Source organism: Oncorhynchus gorbuscha, linkage group LG20 (assembly GCF_021184085.1).
Source record: "Oncorhynchus gorbuscha isolate QuinsamMale2020 ecotype Even-year linkage group LG20, OgorEven_v1.0, whole genome shotgun sequence".
In the NCBI taxonomy this organism is placed as follows: domain Eukaryota; kingdom Metazoa; phylum Chordata; class Actinopteri; order Salmoniformes; family Salmonidae; genus Oncorhynchus; species Oncorhynchus gorbuscha.
This window is the reverse complement of record NC_060192.1, coordinates 25,158,985-25,174,929: the sequence shown is the minus strand read 5'-3', so window position 1 is coordinate 25,174,929 and position 15,945 is coordinate 25,158,985. Positions and strand designations below refer to the sequence as shown.

The 15,945-nt window shown below is 41.3% G+C and overlaps 2 protein-coding genes across 2 annotated transcripts; one reads left to right on the top strand and one right to left on the bottom strand.

Annotated features, from left to right (window-relative positions):
* The first annotated feature begins 3,520 nt into the window (after nt 1-3,520).
* LOC124007059 (protein phosphatase 1 regulatory subunit 14B-like) lies at nt 3,521-7,816 on the top strand. Its single transcript, XM_046317336.1, has 4 exons — nt 3,521-4,015; nt 5,661-5,744; nt 5,956-5,988; nt 6,216-7,816. The coding sequence occupies exons 1-4, from the start codon at nt 3,821-3,823 to the stop codon at nt 6,300-6,302; spliced, it is 399 nt and encodes a 132-aa protein (XP_046173292.1). The 5' UTR covers nt 3,521-3,820; the 3' UTR covers nt 6,303-7,816.
* An 82-nt stretch (nt 7,817-7,898) lies between these two features.
* Nucleotides 7,899-15,799, bottom strand: LOC124007183 (peptidyl-prolyl cis-trans isomerase FKBP2-like). The gene is made up of 6 exons (XM_046317568.1): nt 15,650-15,799; nt 15,035-15,192; nt 14,241-14,353; nt 13,993-14,039; nt 8,735-8,770; nt 7,899-8,610 (listed from the first exon to the last, which is right to left on the bottom strand). The coding sequence occupies exons 2-6, from the start codon at nt 15,188-15,190 to the stop codon at nt 8,549-8,551; spliced, it is 414 nt and encodes a 137-aa protein (XP_046173524.1). The 5' UTR covers nt 15,191-15,192; nt 15,650-15,799; the 3' UTR covers nt 7,899-8,548.
* Nucleotides 15,800-15,945: the final 146 nt, after the last annotated feature.

Sequence of the window (15,945 nt, the reverse complement as noted above, 5' to 3'; positions counted from 1 at the left end):
AGCACCATGAGCTGTCCATTTCCGATGAATTGTTCCACGGTTGCTTCTTCAAGTTTCAGCACCACAATGTAAGTTACTTGAATCTGGCTTATTGTGAGATAAATAACTTTGATAAATAGGCCTACATCCTGGGCAAGAAACTGATTATTTTTTATCAAATCAATTATAGTAGAAGCAAGATATCAAAGTTGACCTCCGGTCCTCCTCATCTTTGCGCTCTCCTTTTCAAACTGAACAGAACATAGGTCGCTAAAGGTCAGTCCACAGGCAAGATTTTTTGGACTATGCCAAATAAATACATTTTGGAAGAAGCCTTTGACTTTCCTCCTGAACTGACACCTTCGGCCTACACAGTACAACCATTGGTTAGGCAGTACACAAAAACATTTTTGATCGGCAAGAGCAGAGCAGGCCAGGGCTCAGGGTTGGAATATCCCTTGCAGTGTGCAATGCAGCCTAGATATATTTACACCATCCCTGCAGCTATCTTAGAAATATAACTTTGCTCTGTGCTTCTCTGAGCATGCACTTCATAGCATATAGGCTATGGATAATTTGATTGAGACCACACTAAATAGCCTATAGGCACACTTGATTGATATAGCCCCAGCTGAGAATCAGAGATGAGGGGCGGAACTGGGCACACATTGATACAGCCTAATAAGCAACTCATTCAAAAACATTGACAAATATTGAAATTTCATCAATTACAAATTACATGACCCTCCCCTGGACTAGATACAAAAAAATACTAAACCCTCCCCTTGACTGAAATTGAAAAAGCATGACCCTTCCCCAATTCCCTTCAGGTAACCATTATGTGCATTTCGATCCACCCCTAAATCCAATGACAGGTTGAAATGTTTGGTTGATTTCATGTTGAATTCACATTAGTTGACAACTCAGATGTTTCTACAACTTGATTGAAGTCCACCTGTGGTAAATTCAATTGATTGGCCATGATTTGGAAAGGCACACGCCTATCTACTGTATATAAGGTCCCACAGTTGACATTGAATGTCAAAGTAAAAACCAAGCCATGAGGTCGAAGGAAAGGACTGTGTCAAGGCACAGATCTGGGGAAGGGTACCAAAAAAAATATTAATTGAAGGTCGCAAGAACACAGTGGCCTCCATCGTTCTTCCAAAGAAGTTTGGAACCATCAAGACTCTTCCTAGAGCTGGCCTCCCACCCAAACTGCGCAATCGGGGGTAGAAGGGCCTTGGTCAGGGAGGTGACCAAGAACCCGATGGTCACTCTGACAGAGTTCTAGAGTTCCTCCGTGGAGATGGGAGAACCTTCCAGAAGGACAACCATCTCTGCAGCACTCCACCAATCAGGCCTTTATGTTAGAGTGGCCAGACGGAAGCCACTCCTCAGTAAAAGGCACATAACAGCCCACTTGGAGTCTGCCAAAAGGCACCTAAAGGATCTCAGACCCTGAGAAACAAGATGATCTGGTCTGATGAAACCAAGATTGAACTCTTTGTCCTGAATGCCAAGCGCCCCACATCTGAAGGAAACCTTGGCACCATCCCTTAGGTGAAGCATTGTGGTGGCAGCATCCCTACGGGGAAGCATTGTGGTGGCAGCATCCCTACAGGGAAGCATTGTGGTGGCAGCATCATGCTGTGGAGATGTTTTCAGTGGCAGGTACTAGTAGACTAGTCAGGATCCTTGATGAAAACCTGCTCAAGAGCAATCAGGACCTCAGACTGGGGCGAAAGATCACCTTCCAACAGGTCAACAGTCCTAAGTACAGAGCCAAGACAAAGCAGGAGTGGCTTCGGGACAAGTCTCTGAATGTCCTTGAGTGGCCCAGCCAGAGCCCGGACTTGAACCCGATCTAACATCTCTGGAGAGACCTGGAAATAGCTGTACAGCAACTCTCCCCATCCAACCTGACAGAGCTTCAGAGGATCTGCAGAGAAGAATGGGAGAAAGTTTTAAGTTCCTCGGCATACACATCACAGACAAACTGAATTGGTCCACTCACACTGACAGCGTCGTGAAGAAGGCGCAGCAGCGCCTATTCAACCTCAGGAGGCTGAAGAAATTTGGCTTGTCACCAAAAGCACTCACAAACTTCTACAGATGCACAATCGAGAGCATCCTGGCGGGCTGTATCACCGCCTGGTACGGCAACTGCTCCGCCCTCAACCGTAAGGCTCTCCAGAGGGTAGTGAGGACTGCACAACGCATCACTGGGGGCAAACTACCTGCCCTCCAGGACACCTACACCACCCGTTGTTACAGGAAGGCCATAAATATCATCAAGGACATCAACCACCCGAACCACTGCCTGTTCACCCCGCTATCATCCAGAAGGCGAGGTCAGTACAGGTGCATCAAAGCTGGGACCGAGAGACTGAAAAACAGCTTCTATCTCAAGGCCATCAGACTGTTAAACAGCCACCACTAACATTGAGTGGCTGCTGCCAACACACTGTCATTGACACTGACCCAACTCCAGCCATTTTAATAATGGGAATTGATGGGAAATGATGTAAATATATCACTAGCCACTTTAAACAATGCTACCTTATATAATGTTACTTACCCTACATTATTCATCTCATATGCATATGTATATACTGTACTCTACATCATCGACTGCATCCTTATGTAACACATGTATCACTAGCCACTTTAACTATGCCACTTTGTTTACTTTGTCTACACACTCATCTCATATGTATATACTGTACTCGATACCATCTACTGTATGCTGCTCTGTACCATCACTCATTCATATATCCTTATGTACATGTTCCTTATCCCCTTACACTGTGTATAAGACAGTAGTTTTGGAATTGTTAGTTAGATTACTTGTCGGTTATCACTGCATTGTCGGAACTAGAAGCACAAGCATTTCGCTACACTCGCATTTAACATCTGCTAACCATGTGTATGTGACAAATAAAATTTTGATTTGATTTGATTTGATTTGATTTGAACCCCCCAAATACAGGTGCCAAGCTTGTAGCCTAGGCTGTAATTGCTGCCAAGGGTGCTTCAACAAAGTACTGAGTAAAGGGTCTGAATACTTAGGTAAATGTGATATTTCAGGTTTCTTGTTTTTATACATTTGCCAAGCTTTCTAAAAACCTATTTTTGCTTTGTCATTATGGTGTATTGTGTGTAGATTGATGAAAGAAAAAAAACGATGTAATCAATTTTAGAATAAGGCTGTAACATAACATGTGAAAAAAGGGGTCTGAATACTTTCCGAATGCAATATAGGTCACAATGGCGTGGCCTATCGATAAAAAGCTGAAGTAAAGGTGCATGATTCATAATCCATGACATTTGGTACTTGGGATAGTCCAAAATAGAAATATGGCGATTGGGAGTCTACAATGATGCATTACGTAAGAGTTATTTCCATGTGATTTACCTATAAGATTTGTTTCGGCTACAGGTACAATTAAATGCATATTATATTTAACTTGGTAAATAACGATGTGTTAGAATGTACCAAGTGACAGGGCCTAATACCGGATTTGGACTGTGCAACAATTTTGCCTATACCAGTATAGGACTGTAGGTCTACAGCTGAAGGAGGTGAATGTTCTGTATGCTCACTTATTTTTTTGACCTGCCTGTAATCGATCATTTAATCTGTTTGAAGTATTTGCGTGACTATTCTAGCCTAAATTATTTTAATGAGTAGCTCAGTTATTTTGGAAAATACAATGCAACTTCGGTCAGAGAGAACAATAGCGTATTGCATACCCAGTATTTAAACTGCTGATAGGAAATACACGTCGAATAACCGCATCTAATTTCGAACCGGTCTTATCTAGACGGGCATAGGACAATGGCGACGTTAACAAGCCAGGATTCAACCGCTCAAGCGCGGGTTTATTTCCAAACGCCTCCCGGTACCGAGGATTCAGAAGTCGTCCAGAAGCAAGGCCGGGTAACCGTGAAATACGATAGAAAAGAGCTGAGGAAGCGACTCAATTTAGAGGAGTGGATAATTGAGCAGTTAACGGATTTATACGACTGTGAGGTAGGCAATGACACAATCTATTATTTGTTTACAGTAAAATAATTCCCCATTCGTTTTTTTGTTTTCAATGATCTCTACCTTGATTGGGATTGATGTAGGCTAAAGGATTGCAGTAATATTAAAACCTAGGGGCTACAATAATATAAACAAATATGAGTGGGAACTACAGACACAATGTAGGGCGTGGCCACATAATTGTAATACTGTACTAAACATTTGAATAAATTAGGTGTCTGCTCAGGTAGCGAGGGAACGAATGTGCTGTTTCAATAAAATGGGTGCATAATGTATTGATAAGTAGGAGGATAGGCCGGTTGGCACTGAGTTCTATGGCCACTGCACCTGCAAAGCAATTACAGTACAGCCTGCCTACTCTGTTGGATTAGCATGTGATGACCACTTCAAATGTAACATAATGGCAATGCCTGATTGTCTTTAACAAAGGAAATATCATTGACTATGGATAGATATCCCACCCCACACTCTCTGCTCCATGGAAATGCGTTGGCACATACTGCATGACAGTGCACAGCATGACATGTGTGTGATGTATTCTGCATGAACAACTATGAGGTGATCATCTTCATGAATGACCCCTGTAAACAACATATTTTTACAGCACCCCGTAGTCATGTCTAGAGTCCATTGGCTCCAGTCCTCGAGTACCCCTGACAGTACACATTTATGTTGTAGCCCTGGACAAACATGCCTGATTCAGCTCATTGAGTGCCTGATGAATAGTTGACTAGTTTAATCAGATGTGCTTGTCAGGGGTACTAGAGAACCAGAGTTAGGAACTTTGAAAACTGAATTGATCAGGTGTTTTGACACACAATAACACATGAACTATTCACATAAAGGTGTTGCAGCAGCACCTATGCATCAGATAAGTTGGGAACAACATGGTTAACATTATAGGTTGAGATGTAACATGCAGCGCCGGCACATTACGCATTATTGGACTGTAACGACATTGACCATTACCTATGTCACATGGTCCTCAGAGAGACCAACTGGACTAGTAAAGGGCTAATTGAACTAATAATTACCTTGGCTGGAGCAGAGGGTGACATACAGTGGGAGATATGAATGTGATTTATCAGTGTTTTGATTTAGGCAACTCTGGTACTCAGGGTTGTGCCAGGGTCAGAGGAGATGCTGAGTGTTTTCTGATCGGCCTATGTTATATGAGTGTGGGCTCTTGTAACTACTATTTGACCTCCTGACTAGGTCCTTGGGCTGTAGATTATAGGCATGTAAACAGCAATACATTGTACTAACTGGAGATTGTATTGTAATGTAGTATTTCTATAGGGATGTCTACTTCTAAACAGTCATGTTCAATTGAGTAGACAGCAGTCAGGAAGTCTGTGTGTATTGTTATCAGTACACACCACATAGGGGGTTCAGCCCATCCTGTTGTGTTGAGAAGCAGAGGGAGGAAGCTAGGGACATTGGGGACCTATGGAGGATGTTCAGAGGTGAGACTGCTGTGCAAAAATATTTGGTTTGATCCTTAGGCTGTCTGATATATTCATGACAGTTTTTTCTACTCTCCCCTCTCTGCTGTTTTCTCTATATTTTCTGTGTGTATGTCTTTGTCTATCACCATCACTGTCTCTCTCACTGCCTTTGCCTCTCTCAGGAGGAGGAGATTCCAGAGTTGGAGATTGATGTGGATGAGCTGTTGGATATGCCCACTGATGGAGACCGGGCATCCAGGGTCAAGGTGACCGCTAAACCCTATTCTATATGGAATACAAATCCATTATTGTTCATTTGTATCGAGGGCTGAATCCTTACTTTAGGTCAATCTCAAAATTTGATGGGAAATCTCCCATATCATTACATGCGTTTACAGTTACCCATGTTGATTTCAAGTTAGGACTCGGCTCTTCTAATGGAGTTAATTTCCTCTTTCACTTCGTACTGTTTCGCAGGGTTTGCTGGTTGACTGTTACAAACCTACAGATGTAAGTTCAAAATTAGAATAAGATTATTATCTGCTTCTGTTATTATTCTGCTTCTGTTAAGCTATAAAACCCAGCATTAGAGTGACTGATCAACTGAAAATAACTGTCTGGAACCAACTTCCCATCCATTGTTTTGACTGAGTTTCTCAAATAAATGAGTAATACAGTAACATGTATGATAACAGTTGTTCAGTCTCACATCACCCTCCATTGTTCATTTACTGCAGGACTTTGTCACGGCTCTCCTAGAGAAGGTTAAAGGTCTGCAGAAACTCAGCACTCCGCCCAAAAAGAATGAGAAATCTTCTCCTTAGCCTCAGAACAACCCCAACTGATTACAACTCAGTTCTACACAGGGACACCCAGCTAGACACCCTCAGCACCTAGAATCCTTCAATCAGCAGGATTGGTAGAGGGAAGAAGATCGACCAATCAAATCTCTGCAGCAGGGATTACTATGTCTCTGTCTTTGTTAAAACTATTTGTGGATTTATAATCATGTTATACATATACAGTAGTAAGTGATGAGTGTTCAAATATCAGAATATAGTACAGCATTGATAAACTGATGACATGGAGGAAGAACATGACAACATTTAACTTGAGCTAGAAGTCACCAACAAAGCATGACAAGTACATAAACCTCAGTGAGTCATGACAGATGCAACTTTATGCAGTCTAACAAATGTAACTCTTTGGTTAGTTGATTAGTCAACATCACTGTATGTATAGTAACAGCTAGAAATAGTGAACTATCCTTGGTTGGTAATAGTTGGAGCCATGTCATTTTTACGATGCCATTTTAACTAGGATTTATAGAGAAGCAAAGTGTTACTCGAGAATGGTTTATTTGGGGAAACGGTAGTTAAGTCTGTGTACTGATTTCAAGCAGAGCACTGTCATCACCTGTCTAATATATTTTTTGAAAGGGAAGCATGAAGGGCTTTTCAACATTTCACACTGGACTACTGGGAGTGAACATTATGCTTTATGTTACACCTTTGACATGAGCAAGTGTGGACAGTTATCAAAGACAAACACCAGCATGCCACTGTAATAACATCAGTAGCCTACGCGTTTTCATTGCGCACATTTTTTGTTAAATACACATTTTGGGAATAATGCATGATTGACTCTATAAAACACAGGAAAACATTTGCAAATTAGGGTTAGAGCCCATTTAAATCCATGACATGAACTTTCACTACAGTGAATGCTTTTGAGTCCTACTATAACATATGGTTCAACTGGTTTCCCCTCCATATCCTCCACCCTGGTGCCTGAGAGTGACGGGGTGGGTCTGTTTCTCAGACCTGACCCAAGTAGATAAAAAAATAAAGCGAAGGCCTTTCTACTTGTTTCTCAAACCGAAAACACTTAGTCATTAACCATACAGTAAGCACTGCGAAAAGGACTTCGGCCTTAGAAGACTACAGCAATGATTGTATCGACTATAGTGGATTAAGCAATGTCTTTGAAAAGTATGACAATTGGTCCTGCATTTCGCTGCGCCCGCATGTGTACACCTCATTACTATAATTCCTTAATCTTTTGGACCCCATTGAGATGTTATGTTGGGCAGGCTTTTAACTACCAGATTCGCAGTGCATCTCCTAGAACCTGCATCACGTTGAAGACTGAATCAAATCATGAACTGGGTTACTGCGTTCATTTAGAGTGCTGGAGGTACAGTAGGCGACTGCATAATCTGTGGTGTGTGTGTTTAAGATGTGATTGCAAAACTGTAGTGACGTAATGTAGCAATACTTAATGGTGCTGTTTAACAATTTGTTACATTTTTATTAAAATTCAATACGTGTTTTACCTACTCTGACTTGCGTGCACTTACGATGTTATTGTAATGTACTGTAGCTAAATATCTTGCAGGAAAAAAACACAAGCAGTCACACTTCGAAAATCCAAATATCTTTAATCGATTTAAACAAACTGAAACATGAACATTGGTCGTCTTATTTACCAATGAAGTGAAACTGGAATTCCAAAACTAAAATTCATTGACAAATACTCCATTCAATAGAGCCTAAAAACCCATTGAACAGTGCACTATCGCTTATCTTGTGCTACCATAGTGCATGTATGTTGTTCGACTAGTTCCCTCAGCATGATACGTACCCACTTATCAGGCTAGTAAAATACTCAAAAATGACAATTCATTTAAGTCAAAGAGCTAGTTGGTCTCACATGTAGAAAAACATAACACTGGAATGATGGAAGGGGCAATTTTGAATGCGGAACTAAACATTATTATTTGCTTGCAAAAATGTATAATGTGTAAGGCATATTGGAGTTCAAATTCACCAGGGAGTACCAGTTACATATGATGTTAGCTGTAGTTGAATAGTATCTATATTATGTAGGATCTTCAACAGCTTTTAGCACTATACAGTATTTCAGTGCAACGACTAATGCTAAAGAGAAACAGTCCCCCTGTGCGTTGTCTTGGGTAAGTAGGAGTTAAGGAAGAAGTTATGGTAGGGCAGCCACAGTGACTTAAAAACAGCACTAACAGGCATCTTATTTTGTTTTAAGTTAATCTTCACTATAAGTCAGACCTCCTCTCGATGCCGAGTAGTTCCACTTCAAAAATGAGAGTGGCACCACCTGTTGGAGACACAGGGTAGTTACAAACTAATATGGTGGAAAGCTATTCACAATAAAGCCATGGTTACCTCAGACTGACTTGAAGAGCAAGCCAGTGTTAGATCTAGAGAAATATCCAAATTACCTGGAATCTTAGGAGGTGCTCCTCTGTCTCCGTATCCTACAGAAGAAGTAATGTGAATGGAGAGATCAGAACAGTGGGAGTGTAGGAAAATGGACTACAAGGCAAGACTTTTATCTGGCGTAATAATGGATGGGCTAATATAACTCTAAGCAGGTTCAATAAAATAAAAAATGACCTAGATTCAGTCAGCAGTAATGTGGTGAAGCCTGTGAAGTATCAGTGGTCATTGGGACAGTGAAATGTGAAGTATCAGTGGTCATTGGGACAGTGAAATGTGAAGTATCAGTGGTCATTGGGACAGTGAAATGTGAAGTATCAGTGGTCATTGGGACAGTGAAATGTGAAGTATCAAAGGTCATTGGGACAGTGAAATGTGAAGTATCAAAGGTCATTGGGACAGTGAAATGTGAAGTATCAAAGGTCATTGGGACAGTGTAATGTGAAGTATCAGTGGTCATTGGGACAGTGAAATGTGAAGTATCAGTGGTCATTGGGACAGTGAAATGTGAAATATCAAAGGTCATTGGGACAGTGAAATGTGAAGTATCAGTGGTCATTGGGACAGTGAAATGTGAAGTATCAGTGGTCATTGGGACAGTGAAATGTGAAGTATCAAAGGTCATTGGGACAGTGAAATGTGAAGTATCAAAGGTCATTGGGACAGTGAAATGTGAAGTATCAAAGGTCATTGGGACAGTGAAATGTGAAGTATCAAAGGTCATTGGGACAGTGAAATGTGAAGTATCAGTGGTCATTGGGACAGTGAAATGTGAAGTATCAGTGGTCATTGGGACAGTGAAATGTGAAGTATCAGTGGTCATTGGGACAGTGAAATGTGAAGTATCAGTGGTCATTGGGACAGTGAAATGTGAAGTATCAGTGGTCATTGGGACAGTGAAATGTGAAGTATCAAAGGTCATTGGGACAGTGTGAAAGTGGTCATTGGGACAGTGAAATGAAGTATCAAAGGTCATTGGGACAGTGAAATGTGAAGTATCAAAGGTCATTGGGACAGTGAAATGTGAAGTATCAGTGGTCATTGGGACAGTGAAATGTGAAGTATCAGTGGTCATTGGGACAGTGAAATGTGAAGTATCAGTGGTCATTGGGACAGTGAAATGTGAAGTATCAGTGGTCATTGGGACAGTGAAATGTGAAGTATCAGTGGTCATTGGGACAGTGAAATGTGAAGTATCAGTGGTCATTGGGACAGTGAAATGTGAAGTATCAGTGGTCATTGGGACAGTGAAATGTGAAGTATCAGTGGTCATTGGGACAGTGAAATGTGAAGTATCAGTGGTCATTGGGACAGTGAAATGTGAAGTATCAGTGGTCATTGGGACAGTGAAATGTGAAGTATCAGTGGTCATTGGGACAGTGAAATGTGAAGTATCAGTGGTCATTGGGACAGTGAAATGTGAAGTATCAGTGGTCATTGGGACAGTGAAATGTGAAGTATCAGTGGTCATTGGGACAGTGAAATGTGAAGTATCAGTGGTCATTGGGACAGTGAAATGTGAAGTATCAGTGGTCATTGGGACAGTGAAATGTGAAGTATCAAAGGTCATTGGGACAGTGAAATGTGAAGTATCAGTGGTCATTGGGACAGTGAAATGTGAAGTATCAGTGGTCATTGGGACAGTGAAATGTGAAGAGTGGTCATTGGGACAGTGAAATGTGAAGTATGGTCATTGGGACAGTGAAATGTGAAGTATCAGTGGTCATTGGGACAGTGAAATGTGAAGTATCAGTGGTCATTGGGACAGTGAAATGTGAAGTATCAGTGGTCATTGGGACAGTGAAATGTGAAGTATCAGTGGTCATTGGGACAGTGAAATGTGAAGTATCAGTGGTCATTGGGACAGTGAAATGTGAAGTATCAAAGGTCATTGGGACAGTGAAATGTGAAGTATGAAGTAGTGGTCATTGGGACAGTGAAATGTGAAGTATCAGTGGTCATTGGGACAGTGAAATGTGAAGTATATCAAAGGTCATTGGGACAGTGTAATGTGAAGTATCAGTGGTCATTGGGACAGTGAAATGTGAAGTATCAGTGGTCATTGGGACAGTGAAATGTGAAATATCAAAGGTCATTGGGACAGTGAAATGTGAAGTATCAGTGGTCATTGGGACAGTGAAATGTGAAGTATCAGTGGTCATTGGGACAGTGAAATGTGAAGTATCAGTGGTCATTGGGACAGTGAAATGTGAAGAAGTATCAAAGGTCATTGGGACAGTGAAATGTGAAGTATCAAAGGTCATTGGGACAGTGAAATGTGAAGTATCAAAGGTCATTGGGACAGTGAAATGTGAAGTATCAAAGGTCATTGGGACAGTGAAATGTGAAGTATCAGTGGTCATTGGGACAGTGAAATGTGAAGTATCAGTGGTCATTGGGACAGTAAAATGTGAAGTATCAGTGGTCATTGGGACAGTGAAATGTGACGTATCAGTGGTCATTGGGACAGTGAAATGTGACGTATCAGTGGTCATTGGGACAGTGAAATGTGAAGTATCAAAGGTCATTGGGACAGTGAAATGTGAAGTATCAAAGGTCATTGGGACAGTGAAATGTGAATTATCAAAGGTCATTGGGACAGTGAAATGTGAAGTATCAGTGGTCATTGGGACAGTGAAATGTGAAGTATCAGTGGTCATTGGGACAGTGAAATGTGAAGTATCAGTGGTCATTGGGACAGTGAAATGTGAAGTCATCAGTGGTCATTGGGACAGTGAAATGTGAAGTATCAGTGGTCATTGGGACAGTGAAATGTGAAGTATCAGTGGTCATTGGGACAGTGAAATGTGAAGTATCAGTGGTCATTGGGACAGTGAAATGTGAAGTATCAGTGGTCATTGGGACAGTGAAATGTGAAGTATCAGTGGTCATTGGGACAGTGAAATGTGAAGTATCAGTGGTCATTGGGACAGTGAAATGTGAAGTATCAGTGGTCATTGGGACAGTGAAATGTGAAGTATCAGTGGTCATTGGGACAGTGAAATGTGAAGTATCAGTGGTCATTGGGACAGTGAAATGTGAAGTATCAGTGGTCATTGGGACAGTGAAATGTGAAGTATCAGTGGTCATTGGGACAGTGAAATGTGAAGTATCAGTGGTCATTGGGACAGTGAAATGTGAAGTATCAGTGGTCATTGGGACAGTGAAATGTGAAGTATCAAAGGTCATTGGGACAGTGAAATGTGAAAGGTCATTGGGACAGTGAATCAGTGGTCATTGGGACAGTGAAATGTGAAGTATCAGTGGTCATTGGGACAGTGAAATGTGAAGTATCAGTGGTCATTGGGACAGTGAAATGTGAAGTATCAGTGGTCATTGGGACAGTGAAATGTGAAGTATCAGTGGTCATTGGGACAGTGAAATGTGAAGTATCAGTGGTCATTGGGACAGTGAAATGTGAAGTATCAGTGGTCATTGGGACAGTGAAATGTGAAGTATCAGTGGTCATTGGGACAGTGAAATGTGAAGTATCAGTGGTCATTGGGACAGTGAAATGTGAAGTATCAGTGGTCATTGGGACAGTGAAATGTGAAGTATCAGTGGTCATTGGGACAGTGAAATGTGAAGTATCAGTGGTCATTGGGACAGTGAAATGTGAAGTATCAGTGGTCATTGGGACAGTGAAATGTGAAGTATCAGTGGTCATTGGGACAGTGAAATGTGAAGTATCAAAGGTCATTGGGACAGTGAAATGTGAAGTATCAAAGGTCATTGGGACAGTGAAATGTGAAGTATCAAAGGTCATTGGGACAGTGAAATGTGAAGTATCAGTGGTCATTGGGACAGTGAAATGTGAAGTATCAGTGGTCATTGGGACAGTGAAATGTGAAGTATCAGTGGTCATTGGGACAGTGAAATGTGAAGTATCAGTGGTCATTGGGACAGTGTATCAAAGGTCATTGGGACAGTGAAGTATCAGTGGTCATTGGGACAGTGAAATGTGAAGTATCAGTGGTCATTGGGACAGTGAAATGTGAAGTATCAGTGGTCATTGGGACAGTGAAATGTGAAGTATCAAAGGTCATTGGGACAGTGAAATGTGAAGTATCAGTGGTCATTGGGACAGTGAAATGTGAAGTATCAGTGGTCATTGGGACAGTGAAATGTGAAGTATCAGTGGTCATTGGGACAGTGAAATGTGAAGTATCAGTGGTCATTGGGACAGTGAAATGTGAAGTATCAGTGGTCATTGGGACAGTGAAATGTGAAGTATCAAAGGTCATTGGGACAGTGAAATGTGAAGTATCAGTGGTCATTGGGACAGTGAAATGTGAAGTATCAGTGGTCATTGGGACAGTGAAATGTGAAGTATCAGTGGTCATTGGGACAGTGAAATGTGAAGTATCAGTGGTCATTGGGACAGTGAAATGTGTAAGTGGTATCAGTGGTCATTGGGACAGTGAAATGTGAAGTATCAGTGGTCATTGGGACAGTGAAATGTGAAGTATCAGTGGTCATTGGGACAGTGAAATGTGAAGTATCAGTGGTCATTGGGACAGTGAAATGTGAAGTATCAGTGGTCATTGGGACAGTGAAATGTGAAGTATCAGTGGTCATTGGGACAGTGAAATGTGAAGTATCAGTGGTCATTGGGACAGTGAAATGTGAAGTATCAGTGGTCATTGGGACAGTGAAATGTGAAGTATCAGTGGTCATTGGGACAGTGAAATGTGAAGTATCAGTGGTCATTGGGACAGTGAAATGTGAAGTATCAGTGGTCATTGGGACAGTGAAATGTGAAGTATCAGTGGTCATTGGGACAGTGAAATGTGAAGTATCAGTGGTCATTGGGACAGTGAAATGTGAAGTATCAGTGGTCATTGGGACAGTGAAATGTGAAGTATCAGTGGTCATTGGGACAGTGAAATGTGAAGTATCAGTGGTCATTGGGACAGTGAAATGTGAAGTATCAAAGGTCATTGGGACAGTGAAATGTGAAGTATCAGTGGTCATTGGGACGGTGAAATGTGAAGTATCAAAGGTCATTGGGACAGTGAAATGTGAAGTATCAAAGGTCATTGGGACAGTGAAATGTGAAGTATCAAAGGTCATTGGGACAGTGAAATGTGAAGTATCAGTGGTCATTGGGACAGTGAAATGTGACGTATCAGTGGTCATTGGGACAGTGAAATGTGAAGTATCAGTGGTCGCTCTGGATAAGAGCGTCTGCTAAATGACTTAAATGTAATGTAAATGTCATTGGGACGGTGAAATGTGAAGTATCAGTGGGCAAACTCACCGAGCTCTGAGGGGATGACCAGTTTCCTCTTCTCTCCCTCACACATTCTAAAGAGAGAAAGTGGGATTGATGGATTAAGAACCTTGCATGCAGGGGTCAGAAATCAATGTTGTCGTTTTTTTACACCTTATATCCAAAAGAACATCACTATAGTTTTTACACGGTCTGCAAATGTAAGTCCTCACAAGTCACCCAATGCATGAGGACACTAGTAGTCAACAGGGGGAACGTAAAAAACAGGCACCAACCCGAGCAGGCCCTGGTCCCAGCCTTTGATGACTTGTCCGGTTCCCAGAGTAAAGGTGAATGGCTGGTTCCTTGGAATGCTGCTGTCAAACTCTGTTCCATCCTCCAGCTTTCCCTGCAGACAAACAGTTATTGACTAAACACACGTTGTCCACCCAATCAAAGGATCAGAGAATTAATCTAGTATTAAAAGCATAGGCTACAGCTAGCTAGAACTGCAGTGCATAACATGACATTTCTCTCTAGACTTGTATGTACCTACATTGTACCTAAGACCTGTATGTACCTAAACTTGCATTCGTAGGCTAGGTTGTAGCAACTTCATGATGGGTATATGGAAAATCAAAGTATCAAGTAGTAGCCTAAACCTATCGCTGTTAAATTGAACTGGGTGAAATGAATATGAATGACAGTCATCCAATAGAAATAAGAGCATGCGCATTATTAAAAAAAAATCTGATCTTAAACAGCACTGACCGCCACTGCATAGTAAGTGTATATTTTGCATTTGTACCATTATTTTGATGTGATATGAAAGTAGAGGGCTTTATGTTTCTAGAACCATACCACAATTGAGAATCAATTCACGTTTAAATTAAGTATTTGGCTGTTTTTTGACTGTTTTGGAAGCCAGAGCCAGCCCTACATATAATATAATGGGGTCTTAGAAGTCGGCTAGTAATGCTAGCCTACACTCCTTAACAGTACATCTTGGCCTAAAATGAAAATATATACTGCTTTAGGACATGTTTTTCATTCCGTGTCTAAATGGAGAAGCATCTCAATTTTTACTCACGGTGTAGTGCATGTTCAACACATCCCCTTTACGTGACTTGATGGGGCAGTTGTCAACTCTTTTCTTGATACCAATTTGGAGCTTCTTTTTGTCGCCCCCGCGAACTGCCGGAGCCAGGGACACCAGAGTGATCACAAACAGCAGACAAAGCCTCATTTCTGGGGTACACATGAGAGTTAATGTTAAGACAGAGTGCAAATCTCATAGGCTTCCATCTGGCTACCTAACGTGGTTTATGAACTTGCTACACGTCATCATCAATGGGCGCATGATAGGAAAAATAAAATGGAAGCTGTGTAGCTGGGCTAACTACATCTATAAATCTATTTGTGATTCAATCATAAATGGGAGCATATGTGTGTAAGTTTCATTGTCATTATCCAAACATAAACATATGTTTAATAGTTATATGGCTACATAGAACTATAAGCCTCAAGCCTGACGATTGGGGCAAACTAGTTAACTTAACGTTAGCTAACGTTAGCTAGCTAGTATCTGTTGTGCCAGTATCTGATATCCGTTATGCCAATTACTTTAGCTAGGTTCCTCAAAAAATGTATTGAGCCTTCACGCGTTTCAAAAAGCTAGTCATTAATCATTTCTCAAGAAGCTTACCAGTGTTTTAATTTAATAAAACACAAAAGATGGTCGGTGTGCTTCCAAATTTTCCGAAGCCGAGTGATTGAATGAATGTCCCAGATATGTCTACGCAATGATTTTCTGTCATGCTATTGGTCCGTTCTCAGAGCTAGCAGAGAAAATAGCTAATCTTGAACTGTCCGGCAGGTGGTGGCAAAGTATGTGATGTAAAAAAAAGCACTAAAGCAGACCGATATGTTGTAGCTATTTTTTAATTATAATTTGACACACAATTATCATCACACACAGTCATGCGTGCATCCCAGCGGAGG